The sequence below is a fragment of the Perissodus microlepis genome, chromosome 23 (assembly GCF_051167445.1).
Source record: "Perissodus microlepis isolate ML-2025 ecotype Zambia chromosome 23, ASM5116744v1, whole genome shotgun sequence".
NCBI lineage: Eukaryota > Metazoa > Chordata > Actinopteri > Cichliformes > Cichlidae > Perissodus > Perissodus microlepis.
In genome coordinates, this window is record NC_140482.1 from 37,252,545 (window position 1) to 37,274,148 (window position 21,604).

Consider the following 21,604-nt stretch of genomic DNA (forward strand, 5'->3'; position numbering starts at 1 on the left):
AGGTTCTAAAAGTTTAGAGGTTAAACCTCGTAGTGCTACATCACCCCAACAGAGCACTTTGCGCTCAGGCTGCAGTTTTAGGCCTTTTATTCTGTTGAACCAGCTCCCTTTTTGGGGACAGACACCTTCTCTGTTTTTAAGATTTGACTTAAAACTTTTCTTTTTGATATAGCTTATAGTTAGGACTGGATCAGGTAACCCCAAACTCCTCCTTAGTGGTGCAAGAGGCCCAGGTTGCTGGAGGCATCCCATGATGCACTGAGGGTTTCTTTTTCACTCACCTCTTTTCACTTCCTGTGGTTGTACCCACTCTGCATTTAATCATTAGTCATTATTAATCTCTGTCTCTGGTCCACATTGTGCTTTTTGTCATGTCTACCCCATCTCACTCCCAACCGATCAATGGCCGAGGGCTGACCCTCCATCAGCCTGGATCTTTAAGAGGATTTTTCCGTTAAAAGGGAGTTTTTCCTTCCCACTGTTGCCAAGTGCTTGGTCATTGGGGCATGTGTGATTGCTGGGGTTTTCTCTATGTTACTGTTACTGTCTTTACCACACAGTATAAAGACCCTTCAGGTGACTGGTGTGATTTGGTGCTATATAAATAAAACTGAATTCTTAAAGTATGCCACTTTAAACGGTATTGTTAGGCGCTACATGCATTTGTTTTGTTTCAGCTACACTTTTAAGAACTAGGTTTAATCAGATTCTTTATTTTCATATATTAATTAATTAACCTATTTTACAGTTTTTCCCTTCCATGGACCAACATTCTGTGCACAATCCCTACTGCTACTCTTGCAGTTTCAAGTATTACTCCTGAAACTGCTGATAATCATAAATGTAAGAAAATTATGATTTATTGCTATGTTTTTATGCAGTTGTTTTTTTGATATTCATATGCTTATATGTAGGGTGTATATGTCTCTGTTTTTTCCTTCTTTTTGTGAGGTTATTGATCCAGCCGTTGAGTTTCTACAAACATGCTCTAATTTTGCATCTTTGTCATGAAATAACCTTCAGCGCACATTAAAGTTGAATGTTTTTATCTCTGTGGGAGAGTTCAGAGCTCTCATAAAGACTTCTGTAACCAGAGAGTGTAACCGCTATTTATAAGCCGGACCTTGTATTTGTGTTATTTTGACTCTGTTTTATTTTGTTTGATGTGTTTTGATGTTACATTTGATTTTTAACAGTTGGTCTCAAGGGACCTCCTGATTAAATAAAGGTGTAATAAATAAAATGAATAAGAAAAAGCACTCCAAAAGCAAAAAACCTCTTCCACAGCAGCCAGCTCACTGGACAGTGTTCACTTTTAGGGAAACAGTATTATATTTTTATAGACATTTTTTATATATTACATTCATTATATTAATTCATTTAGTTGTCTTTGTTTATTTTAAAAGCACTTTAATAAGCCTGTAGTGAAAACATTTTTTTTAAACTGTAGTAAAAACTGCAAAAAACAGTGCAAAGTGCAGGTTTATGTGCAGGTGTATAGCATTAATTTCATTGTTTAGTAAAATTAGTTAAAATTTTTTAGTAATAATCTTTTTAATGAACAAAAGGTTTTGATCAGAAGTTTATTTTGTTTCCTAAAAAACAAAACAAAATGTATTCAGCAACATCGCACATCTATTCAAATTGTTATGTATTTTAACAGTTATAACCTCTTTCTGTAAATTAACAGATTCATAATAAAATCAATAAACTGTACTCGAAATTATCCCATGCCAACCCATTCTTTTCAGTCTGAAAACCTATTGTCATTTTTCAGTAACATTTCGAGCGTTTAAGAAATGGGTACTTCATCATGCTCAGAATAATACACTTCAACAATGTGTGTGATGTGGGTAAAGGTGTGTATTGTGTTGACAATACACACAACACTTATAAGAAACATATAAGGTTATAAGGTTTTTTGTCAATTTTGGACCAATAAATTATTAGGTTGACCATGAAGACCTTCTTGGGTATAAGGCAAATTTTAATGAACTGTTAATACAACTGTACACAGCTATAAAGTTTTAGCTGAATTAATTTAAAGCTTTTAAAGCTGTCTTCTTAACAGAGGATGACAGAATGGATGCACACAGATACTACCAAAAACTTAAACTCCTTGGTGCAGGTAAAAAGGATAAATCAGGAATGCCTTGAAGGAATTTCTTGAAATTTAGCACAAACTTTTGTTTGTAATGTAACACTGCCTGATTAGATTTTGGTATGCAAAGGTAAAAGTGTATGTACTGCCTAAGACAACTGGAGAAGTTCAGGCTGTCACAGGTACGCTTGCTCAGGTTCTACCTCACCATTCAGCACAACAGCTTTCACCACTTTATTGTTTGGCTCCTGAGCTTTGCTCTAAGTGTAGAAATACAGTAAACTGGGCGATGGGCAGTATAAATACTTGGTTGCCGGTTACTTCATTTAACAGATGTAAACTCTTCCTGGAAAAAGAGGGCAAGGGAAAGGTCATCAGAAAGTTGGAGCTCTGACAACACCTTCATCCTTTTTCTCCCCCAGGACATAACCATCATAGAGCACAATATTTAAACAGTTTCCATGTGTTGTTAAAACATTTATGCAATATCATCTAGGCTAAATACCTGCAGTCCAGCCACTTTTATTCTCTTTGTTTCACTTAGACTGTAGGGTAAATTATTCTGTTTAGTTTATTTTGTCATAGTGTGCATATATTTTGCTTTTAACTCATCTCTTTGTTGCTCTTTTGTTTTTAACTATGAAATCAGGTCTAGGCAAATGCAGCTGAAAGATCAGCATCAGCATCACTTCACATAACACGCTTTTAGCCTTTAGTCATGCACTGACTACTCATGCATTGTCATTCCTATGTGTTTGTGTTCTATCAGAATCACCTTTATTAATCTAGCATAACCTTTAAATAACCTTTTTATTACAATCAAACAAAGGTATCACTTCATATGAGCCTGGACAGACATGGACATAAATTCCAACCTGACTGACTGGCAGTGGCATATCAACCATGATGTCACACCACTTTCATTTCAGCAGATCTATCAGACTACTTCCCCACGGACAGTTATTCTATAAAAGCATGTTTCATTTAAGATGTGAAATGGAGTACATGCTCTTCTTCCTCCTGCAGGTCACTCTTTCATTTTGGTATCAGTCTGTCCATCCTGTGATATTGAACAACAGAGCTGGAAGAGATCCAGTTGTTTCCAGCAAACACACATTGCCACAGCCTTCCTGGTAAAACTGCCTTCCTCTTATTCCCAACAATAGAGGTTGGTGGGAAGCAAAGGGCTATGTGTATGTGTGTGTGTGTGTGTGTACATTTGTTTGTATTCAAATTCACTCTTCTTTTCTTTTCTTTACTTTTCTTTTCTTTTCTTTTGGAAAGATACTGGCAGGGTGGTGCTCTTTTCTTTCTGTCAAGTATTCTTGTTCTCTCTTGTGTTAGCGAGGTGGTGGTTGATGATACAGTATGTGAAAGCAAAATAAAACCATCATGATGCATTCTAGTTCAGTACAGTACTTTGGCTCATCTCTGAAGGTGTTTCCACTTAAGACAGTTACTCATTCCTCAGCTGATTCACTGTCCAGTAACAATAACTGCAAAGTCCCAGTTTCTGCCATAATACTCTGAGCAAATGCTGACTGATGTGTGCATCATTAATAAAAATCTGCTCTATGTCAAAGTTCAAAATGAACTGTAGTTTCTCAGAGTTTATTTGCACACAAACATAGCAGGATTTTATTTTATTTTTTTTTTTAGCGTTTGGCTCACCCTAGTGGAATTTTTCTGACAATGCTTTCTTTGACGTGAGCTGAATTATAAAGTTCGAGACCTCAAAAGCCCAAGCCCTTGTGCAAAAACACATAAAACCAGGCCAGGCACACAGGCATAGTGAGGATTTGGCTCTGTTGAGAAATTCTGATAATTAGTAGAAAAAGAACTGCGGAAAAATTTCCTGTCTACAGTCTTGACTGTATGTCACAGATTAACGGTCTGCAGCAATCCTTCTTTTGACAGGACTATAGGAATGCTACGGCTATTTTCTTTCTTTCTTTCTTTCTTTCTTTCTTTCTTTCTTTCTTTCTTTCTTTCTTTTTTTTTTGAAAATTTGCAACTCATTGAAAGCAGATGACTTACTTAAACAGAGCTCGGTGTATGCAGTCCTGTTTCAGCAGAAACGTGATGTTAGAACAATGTTAGAATCAAATGCGCAGAAGATACAAACCTCACAATTAGGGTCTATTTTCTTGTGGGAAGTTTGCACAAGTTCTCAAATGCTATTTGATGTGCGGACATTTTCATAACTTTAGAGTGTAAAGTTTCATTAATTGAAATCAAATTCTGATTTAGCTTTTGTTCGTATTCAGTTCAATTCAATTCAATTCAATTCAATTTTATTTATATAGCACCAAATCACAACAACTGTTGCCTCAAGGCGCTTTATATTGTATCAATTCAACACTGTTGTATTGTATGAGTATAGAGAAGGCATATTTCATATAACTAAGCATTAAATGGCTCACATAATCAGCATACGTAAGCTGAAAACGTTGCATGGCCTAAAATGGAATGTAGGCCTATTCTCTAATACGACTTATGTAAATCTCTGACAAAAGCAAATTGCCCAACTTTTCCCCCAAAAGCTTCTTTGTTACCACTCATTCTTTCCCCAGTAAATGCCATGTCTGCCTCGGGCCAGCAGTAATTTGATTAATTCACCAAACGTAGCCAGACGGTAAGACCCTGCTCTCCTTCTTTTTCATTTATTTCACTATTAAGGTTTCATTTTAAATGATACTTTGTGGAACTCATTCATCTAATTTTGCTTAATACCATTTAATTTCAGTTTTCAAGTTAATAATGTACTGATGTTATTAATATTGGCTCAGTCGACTATATGATTTGTTTTTATTGCTGGATGAGAATGATATTCAATTATAATTGCATTATATTTTCATCCTTAGTGTGAATCCTGCAGGGAGGGCGCTGAACAGCTATTGAAGAGATGGAGATTTTTGTCTTTCTATTCTCATTTTCCGCCCTTGGCATCCTCTATGCCATGAACACCATCTCTGAGCTTCAAGAGTAAGTCATTAAATTTACTGATTTCTTATCACCTTAATACATACAGTCTTTCCCATGAAATCATTGTAACACGTTATATATTATTCATTCACAACACATGCATTTTTTAACTATGAGAATAATTGTTAATATACAGTAATGTTAGAAATCCTTCCAGTATCATTTGGTGACAGCTGGTATACTATTCTACCACTAGAGGACTCTGTAAGCTTAAAACTCAAACTGCATTAGTACTGGTGACTGTGTTATACAGTATGTATAACAAGCTGAGGAATCCTTGACCATATTCAACCCCGTACATTCTATGACATCAGTTTAAAGAGTGTATATGCTAATTGTGCAAACTCTTTAAAGCTAACATTTCTTCAAGGGTAAGGAGAAACTAAAAGGGAGCAAATAGAAGGCAGAGTTTGTGGGCATAATGATATGACTGATATGATGATCGGGGTAACTGCTTTTCTAAGCTCTAAGGAATCACGTTCTCATTCAAGGCGTATCTGTTGTGCCTGTTTATTAGGATGCTGTCTTTATAAGATTGTCAGCAGCTGATGGATAAACATTATAATGCTTTAGACTGAATAAACAAAGATGGTGATAAAATGCATGTTTTAGTCTTCCCTCACCCACAAAGCATTTCAGCAGAATTTTTTATTCTTCCTATGTGAATATGTCTCCACACAGACATTTATTTATTTATTTGCCCATGTGGACACTGACAGTCAATATGGACTGCACAGAAGAGTTTGATAAATTACTCTTGACATACAATATGCCTTGTGCTCTTCCACTCCACAAACAAACGGTATTGTGTGCATAAATCTTCCTGTACTGTTGAATTGGAGGGGTAGCTAGGGAGCTTGCCTTTGCTCTCATAGCATTTGTTTTCCTTCTGTGAGCACACACTGTGAGTTTTGTGAGGATGCAATGTTGTTTACTAGGAGATACCTTGAGCACATTAATCTTTTCCAGTGTAAGGCGGAGGTACCTTTGACCAGTAAACACGGAGGGCAATGCTGAACTAACATGGCCTTAGCTTGCTGCATCCCACACCTCTGCCTATGATAGATTAAAGTTTGTAAAGATGTGCTTTTAGCTACTACAACAAGAGAGATGGGATATAGCAGATGAATACTGACTGTGGGAAAGTACGTATATATATATATATATATCAAAAATAGCTTGCTATCTAAAAGTATCAGCAGTGAGATTGTGTTAAAAATATGGATATTTTCTTACGTAACAGTGACATTTCTCTGTTTCCACAGGCCTTATGTGATTCTGGAGATTGGTGTTGCTGTGCTGGTGATTGTGTTTCTGTTCTACTTCCTCATCACTCGTGGCAACGCACCTAAAGACTTCTTATTCTTTGGTAATCAACGCAAATATGTGCATTTCCCAACTTGCTTGCGTTGCATTTCCAAATACACTATGGAATTTTAATGACTGCTATGCATTGTTCCAACTCCCACAAAAGGATTTACAGAAGCGTGAAAACATGAATTGTATTCAAAGTGATTTCACCTGATATGTTGAAAGCAGCTTAGACTGATTAGGCTCAGAGCAAAGGTTTACCAGGCTTTTCTAAAGCGTGACTGACCCAAACGCTCCCTGCAGACTGACAACCCTCACAGCTCTTGCACTTACTTAACCTTTCAGCTATTCTTTTGAAACTGAGTTTTTGATTGCTTCTTAAGAAAAAAGGTCACAGCTATTTCGTAATACAGGACACGGTCGTTGCTCCTGTATAGTAGAATCTGGATTGCCCTACTGACTCAGTCTGAACAATTTGAGGACCTTTGTATTCACTTTGGTCATATAACAATAGCAGCTTGTGCACTTTTCATGCAAGTTTAAAGAATTCTAAAATATTTTGTGCTGTAATGTGAATTAGTGTGACCGGTCAAACTGAGCTTCCTCTCTACCCCAGGGTTCCCCCCTCAAATTGATCCCTGCAGCAGATGCTAGGGGCTAGGCTATTTGGGTGGAAATTTTAAACTATTGGCTGTGGGTGCTCAAGGCAGTGCTGGTATTGTCTATAAGAGCCAAAACATTAAATGAAAGAAGTGGCAGGCCACAATCTCTCTGCTATATCACCTCTTAGATCTCAGAGATAAACCTAGTGGAGCTCCTTAGGATTACATGAGGGAGACAATATGTGAAACAGTGGTTTCTGTATAGAAACACAGATTCGGCAGTGCCCAGGTGGTAGATCATTGTAATGGCTTTCACAGGTGTTCTCTTTTAATTGACTTAAACTGCAGACGTGTATTTTTTCTATATATCAACGATTATACTCACTTTATCCTGTACAGGGGGCTGTAGCCTGCACATATTAGTACTGGGCAACATGGAAGTTTGTAACTGTGATCCAGATAGTCAGCTAACTTACAATGAAACAATAAAATAAAGTAGAAAACCAACAAAAAACCCAATAAACTTGAGGCTGTTCATAGATGTTTGAGAACCTGGAGAATAACCACACAAACACAGAGAAAATTTGGAAAATCCACACAGAAAGGCTCTACAGGGAGTGCAGAATTATTAGGCAAGTTGTATTTTTGAGGAATAATTTTATTATTGAACAACAACCATGTTCTCAATGAACCCAAAAAACTCATTAATAGCAAAGCTGAATGTTTTTGGAAGTAGTTTTTAGTTTGTTTTTAGTTTTAGCTATTTTAGGGGGATATCTGTGTGTGCAGGTGACTATTACTGTGCATAATTATTAGGCAACTTAACCAAAAACAAATATGTACCCATTTCAATTATTTATTTTTACCAGTGAAACCAATATAACATCTCCACATTCACAAATATACATTTCTGACATTCAAAAACAAAACAAAAACAAATCAGCGACCAATATAGCCACCTTTCTTTGCAAGGACACTCAAAAGCCTGCCATCCATGGATTCTGTCAGTGTTTTGATCTGTTCACCATCAACAATCCGTGCAGCAGCAACCACAGCCTCCCAGACACTGTTCAGAGAGGTGTACTGTTTTCCCTCCTTGTAAATCTCACATTTGATGATGGACCACAGGTTCTCAATGGGGTCCAGATCAGGTGAACAAGGTGGCCATGTCATTAGTTTTTCTTCTTTTATACCCTTTCTTGCCAGCCACGCTGTGGAGTACTTGGACGCGTGTGATGGAGCATTGTCCTGCATGAAAATCATGTTTTTCTTGAAGGATGCAGACTTCTTCCTGTACCACTGCTTGAAGAAGGTGTCTTCCAGAAACTGGCAGTAGGACTGGGAGTTGAGCTTGACTCCATCCTCAACCCGAAAAGGCCCCACAAGCTCATCTTTGATGATACCAGCCCAAACCAGTACTCCACCTCCACCTTGCTGGCGTCTGAGTCGGACTGGAGCTCTCTGCCCTTTACCAATCCAGCCACGGGCCCATCCATCTGGCCCATCAAGACTCACTCTCATTTCATCAGTCCATAAAACCTTAGAAAAATCAGTCTTGAGATATTTCTTGGCCCAGTCTTGACGTTTCAGCTTGTGTGTCTTGTTCAGTGGTGGTAGTCTTTCAGCCTTTCTTACCATGGCCATGTCTCTGAGTATTGCACACCTTGTGCTTTTGGGCACTCCAGTGATGTTGCAGCTCTGAAATATGGCCAAACTGGTGGCAAGTGGCATCTTGGCAACTGCACGCTTGACTTTTCTCAGTTCATGGGCAGTTATTTTGCGCCTTGGTTTTTCCACACGCTTCTTGCGACCCTGTTGACTATTTTGAATGAAACGCTTGATTGGTCGATGATCACGCTTCAGAAGCTTTGCAATTTTGAGACTGCTGCATCCCTCTGCAAGATATCTCACTATTTTTGACTTTTCTGAGCCTGTCAAGTCCTTCTTTTGACCCATTTTGCCAAAGGAAAGGAAGTTGCCTAATAATTATGCACACCTGATATAGGGTGTTGATGTCATTAGACCACACCCCTTCTCATTACAGAGTTGCACATCACCTAATATGCTTAATTGGTAGTAGGCTTTTGAGCCTATGCAGCTTGGAGTAAGACAACATGCATGAAGAGGATGATGTGGACAAAATACTCATTTGCCTAATAATTCTGCACTCCCTGTAGTTGATCAGCAGACTCAAACCCACAAGCTTCTTGCTGTTGTGCAAAAGTACTAACACTTGCAACAGTGCACAATGCATAAATGGAAGTAGCAATCTAATCAGTAGTACAGTATGCACAAACAGCAGTTTGCAATGTGTAGAAGTTGGCTGTTGTATTGTATAATAACTGCTATGCTGTGCTGTAGAATAGCAATCATTTATTCTGTCACAATAACTCTACCAGATGGTCTACCAAAAGTCATGCTGCTGCTCAATGGCATTCACAATCACATCATTTCCAAGCCAATTAGATCACGCCTAAGATAAAATCTGGACATCTGGAAAGGGAGTTGCTGGTCAATTGTTTTATAATGAAACATACTGTATGCAAATGACACTGAAGGGCACATTGCATTCTGTTATTTTAATGCTGCAATATGGGTCTAAAGCAACACTTCAGACTTTGTAATTTCTCAAAGAGAGCTTGGATAGAATGTAAACTGTAGTATTAATAATAGTTCATAACAACAGTGTTATTGTTACAGTTTATATTAATAGTGAGCCCTCCATGCCAATAATGTGTATGTGTGGCTTCATTCTTAAATATTGTTTGCTAGACGTGACCTTTCAGTTCTCCTGGGTCCTTAACCTAAGGACAGAAGTCTGTTCACCATGGACTCGATTTAAGCATGCCTACAGTCTGCCTCGTTGCTCAAGACTTAATTTTCTCCCCAAGCTGTTCCATTAATCAATCACCTGCCATTTGAAGGAAAACCTTTTAAACAAAAAAACAATGAAAAAGGCTCAGAAAATCTAGAAAGATTTGATGTCATGTTCTAATATACTTTAATTTATAGAGGAATTCAAGTGTCAGAATATGCAAAAAGAGTAACTTTCAAAATTATAGTGCCTTCAAAGCGAGCAAAGCTGCTTAACCTTCCGAGTTTTTCAAGGTTCTAAAGCTATTGTACACTACCAATTATCACCTACACACATACCCAGGCACAGAGCTGAAATAACAGGGCTTCTGGTATGAAGCACACAGGTTAGCCTTTTAAATATCCATTAAATCATTTTTTTCCCCACAGTTTTTGCTGAGTTTTCTTTCACATGTATCATTGACCTGACAAGTGCTCTGGAATATGATGGCATTATTTCTGGCTTTATGGAGTTTTACCAGAAGACGGTAGGTTTTATTCTTATTCTTATTATTCTTATTTATTAACATTTAAAATTCTGAAATTCTAAAAAAACACCCAACAAACGCTGATCAAAGCACAAATAACCATGTTAAGCAAACATGATAATACATATGACATTTGCAGTGCATGCTGTGAGGCATGTACTTATGTACAAATTCTGTGTTTCAGGGAGAGCCCTATCTGGGAACGTCGTATGGCATCATGATGTGTTACTGGGATGGAATAGCACACTTTATCATGTACCTGATGATGATCAGCAGAATAACAGACAGGTGGGTGATGCTAAAGTCACATCACATAATGTCTGCATTAAATGACAATAGAGAGAGATCTACAGGGTAGGGTCCCTTTCAAAATGAGAAAACACACACAGGATGGTATGAAAACTGCCTGTGTATACAGTCTAAAAGCAGTAGGAATGCATTTCAGTGCAAAGATAAACTTTTCTTTTACAGCATATGTCAAGCTTCAGGCTTATCTTTTTCCTGTATTTGAGCTTTTCTAAAGAAATAGTAACTGAGCCAATGATGTGTTTCACTTTAGAAATTCATGGGTGGATTTATCACATAAATCCCAGACAACGGCTCGAGAAAAAAAAGATAAAAAAATAAAAAAATAAAATAAAAAAGAAAGCCTCCTCTTGAGTGAGTTAGTCATAAAGTGCAGCCAGTGAGTTCAAGAGTTCAGGGGGAGCACTGCCTTGGGGATGGCGCTATCATGGATATTAAATCCTCTTTTAAACAATATCAGCCTTTTGTCACTTTAGAAAGTGAGCTAGGCATTGTGTTATCTGTAGGATGGATATAAGAAGTTCTCAAATATCATTTATTTAAACTTACCCAGCCTTGAAATTTAACATATAACTTTCCATCTCATTTGATCTCTTTGGTCTTTTTTTCTGTATTTTTTCTGTTTCTCTCACAGGAAAGCCTACCGCACACTGGGGCTGTTCTGGGCTGGCTCTTTGTGTGCCAACATGAGTGTGTTTATTGTCGGGATAGTGGCAGGTGAGCCGCATCTTCAATCCGCTTTCTGTCTGTCCCATGATGACAAGCTTTAATCAGGCAAACATCTGCCCTGCCTTGTACCATCAGTGTCACAGTTCAGCCTGCCAACTAAACACACATGCCCCGTGTCTCGCCTGCCATCACAACCTCACAGAACAAAGCAGCAAACAGACTTAAAGCATCTGTTGTTGGCATTTCAAACTGCATACATAAGCGTCAGAAGCCCAGACTTGTCTGGAGGCAACGTGATGTTCGCTCTGTTATGTTAGCATCGATACGCCGCACATCTCTCTTTTGCCTTGAGTATCATAATTGAGGTTTTAATAGAAAGCTTAATTGCTCATTTACATTAAGATGTTTATAGGCGGCGTTTGTATGGTTAAGTGCATGCTGACAATAAGTGTCTATCTTTCTCTTTGTGGCAGGTAAATATGGGTCAGAGATTCATCCAGCCTTCTGGCTCAATTTTCTCTTTCTTTTGATGCCTGTTTTGGGAGCAATCGTTCTATTCACTCGGCCAAAAGATAGACCGCTCATTGGTGGATACAATGTAAGTACAGAACATGAATAATTAGACATTTATATGATTGTGGAGAGCTTTAGAGGTGCATTGTTGCTCAGGTGAATGTGATCCAAACAATGAAAAATCTGTGCGACTGTTAGTGTAGTTAGAGTAATGTGCTTGCTGAATCTGTTAGTGTTTTAAAAACAACAATTAAATCTCAGATTCTTGCTTTTTCTATCATATTATCTAGTATTTTGTTCCAGTTGAGTCTCAAAGGGCCTCAGTTCTGCAGATTTCCAGTTCCATGTTCTCATTTTTGGACTGTACTAGAATTACCTAGCACAACTCACAGTTAAAATAATGCTTCTTATTCTGATCCCCAGTGCATTCCTTCTGTGAAATGAGCTATTTTAACTCACCGGCACCGTTCCTTTAACTCAGCTTTCTGCTTCCATGCTATCCTCATAGTGAGAGTTGATAAAAAAACATAGATGAAACTCAACATTTAGACACCTGAGCCATGATTGTTTGATTGCACATTTATGTCTTAGCCAGGGGGAAGTTGTATTTGAGCTATAACTTGTTGTGGTCTTCATTTCAGTTCAAGTTAGGCTGACTGAATTTAAAGCACCTGCAATCAATACTTTTCATAGTGAAGGAGAAGGAAGTGAATATATTTGTTTTGAGTCCTCTTCACATATCGACAAATTCTTAACATTCCACAGGCCCAGCATGCTCAGAGCCTGAAGCTGATCTGGCGTCCTTTGGACATCATTCTGCTGGTTCTCCTGTTAGCTGCCATGGCCTTCACCATCCTGAGAGGCTTGGTTAGTATGTCACATATAAAATTCTAAAGAGATTTTAATGAAGGACTACAACTGTAGTTTTAAAAGAAAGTGAAAAAAGACAACAAGTGATAAGAAGCATCATCTTATTAGAAAAGCTGGAGATAAAATAATAGTATTTTATAAGACATATATAATATGTAGGTTATGAAGTGCTTGTCAGGTCACATCTAGTCATATGATCTTTTCCCCTGGATTCAGTGTATCTCGTTTCTTTATTGGTCTTTTCTGTGACTGACTTAAAATAGCTCAGTAATCATACTCCTTAAGCCTGGCAATACAGCAACTACCTTTGTAAATCCACATTAATTGACACATTTCCTCCTCCACATAACCAAGAGTCCAGTTTTTTTATGCTAAAAGCTCTAAAAAAGTAGGCATATTAACATTTATAGAAGTCGACCAGCTCTTGTTATTACTGCGATGTCGATACTTCCAGGTCACTTCACTCAGTTGGGAAACTTTCTAAACAAAATTGACTGTTTGAATGCAGGCTGACTCCTGGGATATTCCCCATTTTATATTTTTTTGGACACTCCTGCTCAAGGTGCAGTCAAACAACTCGGACAGCTTCTTCACTCCTGGAAGACAGACAGACTAAAAAGAGGGTAGACAAGAGAGTGGGAGATTTAGAGAGGGTGTGATACAGTGCAGGCAGAAACTCACGAACCCCTCAGTATACAGTGAATAAACATGTTTTCCAAAATGTCAAACAATTCCTTTAACCATGCTCAGTGTGTTATTCTGTTTAGTCACATTGACAAATCTTCTCTGGATGTTCATTTTGTTATTTTGACAAGGGAAGAGAATCGTTCAGATCTACACATTGGTATTTTACGCTGTTCTCTTAAACTGAACTACATTGTAAGGTTTTTCTATCATGTTGTTTGCTCTCTGTAGGTGGCTCTGGACTCTCCACTTGAAGCCTGTTCCATATACCTGAAGCAGTATGAACCTTACCTGAAGGATCCTGTGGGCTACCCTAGAGTTATGGTGGGTGTTTTATTTTCTCACCACACTCAGCCTTTCTGCCTGCCGTTGCTGGAACACCTGAAAGCTCTTCTCCATTCTATTTTAAATAACAAGCCACATAATGACCTCTGCTTTCATGGATCCCACTATGAGCGTGCTGGAAGCTTGCCCTTATCTCCCCCACTCTTTCAACTCGCAGCTGATTACAAGGCCCTTTTTCATCATTACAGCAATAACGAGCGTGGGTTGAGAGGCCAGCGGATCTTTGTGTCTGTCTTTCATTTGGTTAAGATGGATAACACATTATTACTTTGACGGGCATTGGTCTGCTGTCTTTTTATTTTCTTCCTCTGACCCTGTGTAGCCGTGGGTTTTGTTGTGCTTTGTTTGGCATACATGGCTTTGTCAATAGGTTATCCAAAGACCTTGTCTGGACTGCAGTCCAGGCACAATTGAGAGTCAATGATCAGACAGATGAACCGCATGCTGAGAACTTGATAAGGTAATCCCTGCCCAAAGCCTCCCATCAGCATCTCGCTGGGCGGGAGGAAGATGCGTGTGCAGCATGTGGAAGTGCGTCTTGTTTAGCAATGTTTGCAGATCCGTGTTTGTGTGTGACTGCCAAGGCTTCGTGGGCATGTGCAAAGAAATCAAATGAAGTTTGGCTTACCGGGCAATCCTGCTCAGTTTCTGAACTAACCGACCTCTTCATTTATTGATGATGATGAATGATATGCGACAGATTACTGTGGCTGCACTAAGAAGGCATTTCAACAAAAGACTGAAGGGCATATATGATTGGCTTTCAGGCCCCGAGCTCAACTCATTAGAATTCATCGGGACCTAAGACCGAGAATGAAAGGAAACTGTTCACTGGTATAATTTGAGGCTTTTATAAAGTGGGAAACAGGCTTTCATGCACCAAATATTTTAAGTTGAAGGTCAAGACTCTCTCTGTAACGACCCTTGTGTGGAAATGGTAATTTGTGCTGAGGGTGCAAATTTGTGTTAGAGAGCATGCGTAGCTGAGAAGCAGCAAAACACTGCAGTGCTAAAGTTAATGATTTTAAGGATTTTAGTATTTTCTTTTGATTATTTTTGTCTCTTCATTTTAATTATTGAATTAATTGTACATTCATCCAATGTATGCAGTTCAACTGTGGGACAAAAGGTTAAATTAACCCCCAGGATATAACTGGAAGGGACAAAGAGTATTTTAATTGTGATACCTGCCAATACTAATTCTCTTAGGTTTTATTTCAATTAGTGCTACTTTTCTGCAGCACATTAAAGGGCGCTCTGTGTTTGCATTTTGAGGCTTAAGCAGCCCTCTTCTGTATTCACTGTGAGTAGCTGAAGTGCGATGTGGGCCAGTGGAGACTGAGGATGTACTGTATTAATTGTCTGCTGGACTGTTGGTCAGGGATCAACAACAACACTGACTGACAGTGATGGAAGAATCTTTCAGCTCTGTTGGGCACGTCCAACCATATCCTGAGCAATATATCCTGGAATATACAAGATATTATAGAGAGAGACTACCTACTGTGAGAAAGATACATTTTTAGTATTGTGAGATATGATATGAAATCATATTATTAGACTAATGGTGCAAGCTTTTTTTTTTTACCCTAGATGCTGCACCTGTTCTTTTATGCACTACCCCTGCTGGGTGCTTTTGTTTATGGTCTCCTCAAGCCTGGGTGCACATGGATGCCGGACTGGACCATCTTTCTTGCCGGAGCTATGATCCAGGTAACGCCACCAGAGGACAGACTGTAAATAAACAAAATTGCTATGAATACATAGTTTAAGCTACAGGTCTTTGCATACTGATGCGAGATTCACTGACAGATTTCTGCATTGGAAGCTGCTGCGATAATTGCTGCCTCTGACCTATTACAGTTTTCCATCTGCCGTTTATGTTAAATAAGAAGCGGTCCAACACATGTCAGGGCAATTAACTCCATCTAGTGAGCTTTCATCTTTCTAAAAATGACCTGGACTAGATTTATCCTTTGAAGCATATTCTCTGTAACAAACAAGCTGGTGGTGCTTTCTCTCCATATTGCTCTGACAGAAAGATTGGAGCCATGAGAAGAGAAACTACTTTTTGCACACTCTCTGTCTTCTAAGCCAACTCTCAGTTAGACATAAAGATGACATTTTCAGATGTCGTTTATCTTTTTTGTTAGTAGCTTTATCTTGTGTATTTTAATAGACTAATAACAGCGGAAAAAATAGTTTATAATTTTTGGAAATTATACTGAGGCATCAAGTTATTTGTCATCAGTGTGCAGAGAGAGTAAAAGATGAGTAAAAGCTGATATGTAAAGTAATGTCCTCCTATATGCAAACAGTTTGACCTCTTTCTTTCTCTTTCTCCTTTCAGTGCCAGTGGTCCCACATCGGGGGATTCCTCCACCCTCGCACCACAGCGCCGTATCGCATTCCAAGTGATGCTTTCTGGTTGGTGCTGGCAGCTAACTTGGTCTATGCAGCCACTCCCATCCTTGTGGCCCTGCGGGTCTACAGCAACCCCTATTTCTTCCTAAAAATTGCTCCCTTCCCTGGGCAAACAGGTTTACCAATCAGCGAAGAGAAAGACACCAAGTATAAACTGAAATGATCATTTTTAATCTTCTCTGACCTTTGGAGGTAATTACTTATCTGATGATTCATGAAGAACTGTTTTCTTTGAAAGACCATGTTTCAAAATGTCAAAATACAACTTATTTTGCTGAACGTCTGTGGATTTATTGGTTATTTCTTTGCTTTCAGCATCTTTTTCTCATATGCATAAACAGTAAAACCACAAATTGGTCAATGTCAATACCATCATCTATACATAACCATGGCAGCAGAAAGCTTGTATAGGAAAAGCAGGAGTATTTAGAGCCACTTGGATGTATACTGAGACAACTCATCAGCTCACTTTTTTGGAGTGCCATAATAGGGGTTAACCCTTTTAGTTTATAGTAAAATATTTAAGTAAGTAACAGGTTGAATTTAATTAAGATAATGTGCCCACATGATGGAATGCAAACTTGGTGATTTCAAGACTATTCTTCTTGTGTTGACAAATATTGCATAGAGTAAAATAAAGTGGAGAGTAGAGCAAAACTTCAATGTTCTGTCAGCTACTGAACGTGATGTGGCAGCTGGTGCATAGAAAGGTATCAAATGAGCCATCAGCTGATTTGAACTGTCACTGAGATCAGCCTGTGGGCTGAGCTTAACTACAACAGCTTGAACTAAAGCTTTATTCAGTTTGCTGAATTACACAAAATTAAGTACGGATATCCATGGCCTCAAAAGGATGAAAATAATTGGCAATGACAATCATTTGAGTTTTTCTCAAAAAAAAAAAAGAAAAAAAAGCAAAAAAAAAGCCAGTTCATTAAAAATGTACAGGGTCCACAAGATCAGTGCACTACATCAGCCCAGCTTCTATGGACTTCTGCGCCCTCTGTTCACTTATATTTGGCTGGTTCTTTGAAAATTAGCTTTTGTAGAAAACTAATTTGATTTGTAATTCAGTTCAATTCAATTTATTTATACAATAGACAATACTACAATAACAAATACAGAGAAAAAACCAACAATCATATGACCTCCTATGAGCAAGCACTTTGGCAAAAGTGGGAAGGAAAAACTCCCTTTTAACCGGAAGAAACCTCCAGCAGAACCAGGCTCAGGGAGGGGCTGGTTGGTGTGAGAGTAAGTCTGACTCAATGCAGAGATTCAATATCATATTACATCTGTTTACATAGATTCAATTTGACAGATTCACTGTCTACTCTGCACAAAATAACCGACATACCTCTTTCTTTACTGGCAGAGTACCTTTCGAAGGTTTGCCGATGTGTTGCAATTTCAAGCACAGTTTCACTCCAAGCACCGTGTGGGTAGTTTTAAAGTTACGATTGGGAGATGAAGAATTAAATATTTGCTGCACCTGATGATTTTACTCATCGTTCTGGATGGCATTTTTGCCATTAAAAAAATGACACGCTATGACCTGTAAAAGATAAAGACATGCAGCAGGACAACGCTCAAAGAAAAACAGCCGACTCTTCAGAGAGGTGCAGAGCTGAGGCGTTGGACTGAGTCATAACACAGTCCAATCTTAATAAACAGAAAACATGTAAATAAAAAAGACTTACATTTCCTGAACATACCATATTCCCTCACAAATACAAACCCTTAAATCTGCTTAAGATATCAGAGAAGAGAGAAGTTTCAAAACTTGTATAACAATAATATTTGATAGTATCCATATGGTACTTCTCTTTACATGTAGGGGCTGCTAAGAACTAATTTTTCATATTTTTATTTTGTCACAGATGCTAAAATACAAATAAATACAGGGTACAAACAAGGAGAGCAGTGATACCTATTTGTGCGGACTGAATCCAAATAAAACCATTATGGTGAAAAGAACACCAGTAATTTAACTCATGTTTGGCAGTTTGGCTCTTTTATGAGATCAACTGATGATCTGATCAACTTTATACATGTTTTTAAGTATGGAAAAACTTTTTATTATATTTTTGCACAAAAGTGAGCTGTCACACTGAGCTAACTGACATCTTGCAGTATGCTATATAACTGAGACTCTATATACTCACCTTTTCCCACCCAGCATCACTGGAGCCAGGGCAGATCATTACTCAGGGACTGAGTGGCAAGGATGTGCCGACAGCTGTTGTCACTCAGTCACTCTGGTGAATATACACAACTAGTTTTAAAAAGACATTCGTTCTCTCAGAATAGCAGGAACACGAGACACGCCTCTACTGTTCTGCATTCTGTCTGATCCTCGGTGCCCAAATTGCCAGCTTTTCATTCCATATCTGTTTATGTTCCTTGATCCCCTTTGTTTCCTTTCTGCTGATTGATGCTGCTGTGTGTTGGAAGTGTGTGGGCGGCTCAGTAAATAGTCTACTCTCATCATTGTCTTTTACAAAGACATCAAATGAATGACTTATGATTTGTGTTGTTTTTGTTTAGGGGAAACAAACACACTTCAGTGACCACCGGGCTCACTGGAGGAGGTTTGCTGACATTTAATTAGAAGAAAGACCATTCTTGAGATCCCTGCCAGTGTTATAACTGGGGGTTCTCAGAATGAGAGGCTTAAGAATAATTATCGCTTCAGCATGTAATGGAATTCACAAAACTATCTGCCAAATATTTTCAATAACTCGATGCTTTGAATGCAGTTCAGTCACATGAGCACAATGAACAGTGTTTCTTGACAGAGATGAAGGAGTTATTTATGTGGCTAGATAAAGCTTTTTGAAACAGCAGTGTAACCTTTCTTTCCATCCCCACCCCATCAATAACTGTAGCCCACTCACAAGTAATTATCCCTCGTACTTTGCTAAGCAATAGGCCAGCAGATAGGGAGAGAGGCAAACTCATTTAATTCGCTCTCGCTCAGCAGCTTTTTTACATGCTGAAGTGTGGCATCGTTCCTGCTTGCACATTCGGTGCATTCTGTGTGTATGACACAGGCTTTAAATCAAATGCGGATACTCCAAACAGCTCTCTAATCCCATGATGGGCGTCACAGGGGATCTTTGCTGCAGATGTCTGCTCGGCTGTGCAGGAGGCCCAGCAGAGGTGTGGAGCAGTGAAAAATACAACTAAGCAATCCACACTGCAGGCATGGAAGGACTTCCAGTGAGGTATCGTGGTAAAATATAAATGTATATGATTTCATGAATGCATGGCACAACTTAAGTTAAATAACCAATTAATTCATCCGGGCAAGGACAGAGAGACTCAAGAGGAGCTTCTATCCCCAAGCCATCCGGGCCCTAAACGCACACACACCCGCCCTCTCACATCATCTATAATTGACTGAGACAGGACTCTCTTCCAGACACTCTAAACCCAGGCACAATGTACATTCCAAATTCCTTTAATTTTAAATATGTTTATATTGTCTATTCTGTAAAATAGTCAGATGTCTATTCATATTAATGTACAGAATTCACCTGCTTGCTGCTACTACTGCACATTCACCCAATGTATATACTATTTATATATATATATATATATAATGTTCTTCCTCTACCCCCCCCCCCCCCCCCCCATTTTTGCACATGTCGAGGAGCGTGTCAGGCTACATTTCACTGTGTGTTATACTTGTATAACTATGCATGTGACAAATAAAGAACCTTGAACCTTGAACCTTGAACCTAATGCATGGCTTATGATAAAAGGAAAGTTTCACAGTTTACATAGAGCTACACAAATATGGTTCAAATATGGCTGAACATGGTCCACTTGTTATTTGGTCCATGCATTTAATATGAACACAAACAAATAGGCTCTATTTGTTCTCATGACTCAAGCTCTCTGACTATTTATGAGACAGTGGTTGGTAACATGCTGCATACATGAAAAGGAATCAGTTAACTAACATATGCTTTGACTAGGACCTTGATAGCGATATCTGCCATAGCCATCCCTGCCATACTAGGTGCAAAGAAAACAGGTGACTCCTAACTTTGATAGTACTGATTTTCTTGAAATTGGTTTCAGAAAGTAGGTTTTAAATCCACAAAATCTAAGTCACTGAATCAATGCTGATGGACATTTTTAGCCAATGGTTGTTCAATTTCATTAGAGAAAATTACCTCCCCTCTAGGTAACAGTTAATCTTAGACAAAACCCTTAGTGTTTTAACAGTACCAGAAAAAGAATGCCTGGAGTGTATTTTCCAGATTTTAATAGATTTGTAGGAGGATCATTTTTCTCTTCTCTGCTCTGAGGTCCCCGAAAACGAATAACTTGCATGCAAAAGCCTTGTTAAAATTCCATGGATACAGGGCAGAGAATATTTTGTTCATTTGAGGATAATACATCATTGAAGAGCGGGTTAAAAAAATGCATCAAACAGCCTGTTAATGCTTTTGGTAACAGCCAGCTGTTGGCTCATGGCCTGAAAGCAAGCTGTCAGTGTTAATGCTGTCAACCTTCAATTTTCCCCATAAATCATTATTTAGTTGTTTGTGTACAAATTTCCCCTTTCCTTAATTAATTTATTTTTTTTGCATCTTATACTGATGCGGTTTTGATACTTCAGAGAGTGGGTGGGCACAAGTCACGCTTAAAAAAGACTTGAAAAATCCCTGATTCCAATAAGGCCAGGTCATTTTGGAAGAAAAGAGACAGATTTATAACAAAACTGAACATTAAGAATTGATGTATTTTTGGTGGTTTGACTGTGATGAGAAGCTACATCATAGAGTAGAATCCCAGATGAAGGCAGGAGACATTGACTGGACCCCCTAGAGTCAAGACACGGGAGATGGTGGTTGAGCATAGTAAGCAGAAAGCTGAAGACTTGGATGAGATCCCTTGGAAAACTTGGATGGGGTGGACATGAGAAGGGGGGAGGCTTACTCAGCAGACGGTCTAAAAGGGACAGTCACTGATTACAATCAATATAAAGAATTAGCTTACAGAGACACGGAATTGGACTTAATTGGTGATACTGAAATTTTGAATTTGACAGAGGATATGTGGAGAGAATATGAGAGAACAGAGCTTCCTATGACAGACTTATGCACTTCTGTTCTTAACCAATTTATCCCACTGGATGAACAGAAACTTCATGCAAGTCTGAGGGACAAAACTTCTTCTTTGCAGCTCAGTCTGATAACCTTCACATCAACAAAAATTCAGTCAATGGACAGCAAAGGCAAAAACTTTGCTTTCAAGTGAAGTTTTATACCATCATCTGATTCGTTGCAATTTTGTCTTTAGATCATGCACAGTAATTTTAGAGAGGCCTAAAGCTTTTACCTGTGGGCCCGGTTTTTGAACCCACACGATCTTTCATTTGCACTATAATCAACTATCTCTGTAAAAGTTTTTAAACTAATGATGCCAAGATCCACCTT

The 21,604-nt window shown here is 38.6% G+C and overlaps 1 protein-coding gene across 1 annotated transcript; it reads left to right on the forward strand.

The window, feature by feature from the left end:
- The first annotated feature begins 1,563 nt into the window (after window positions 1–1,563).
- On the forward strand, window positions 1,564–16,398 carry tm6sf2b (transmembrane 6 superfamily member 2b). Its single transcript, XM_084922546.1, has 11 exons — window positions 1,564–4,736; window positions 4,966–5,086; window positions 6,352–6,455; window positions 10,243–10,340; window positions 10,525–10,628; window positions 11,281–11,363; window positions 11,789–11,913; window positions 12,594–12,695; window positions 13,614–13,706; window positions 15,321–15,440; window positions 16,078–16,398. Exons 2-11 carry the CDS (start codon window positions 5,007–5,009, stop codon window positions 16,312–16,314), a joined length of 1,146 nt encoding a protein of 381 aa, XP_084778672.1. The 5' UTR covers window positions 1,564–4,736; window positions 4,966–5,006; the 3' UTR covers window positions 16,315–16,398.
- Window positions 16,399–21,604: the final 5,206 nt, after the last annotated feature.

Bases quoted from the DNA above. Each gene is read 5' to 3' on its own strand.
- tm6sf2b (XM_084922546.1), top strand. From the start codon at position 5,007: ATGGAGATTTTTGTCTTTCTATTCTCATTTTCCGCCCTTGGCATCCTC. The intron at 12,696-13,613 runs GTTAGTATGTCA...TGCTCTCTGTAG, and splicing joins TCACCATCCTGAGAGGCTTG to GTGGCTCTGGACTCTCCACT. The intron at 15,441-16,077 runs GTAACGCCACCA...TTCTCCTTTCAG, and splicing joins TTGCCGGAGCTATGATCCAG to TGCCAGTGGTCCCACATCGG.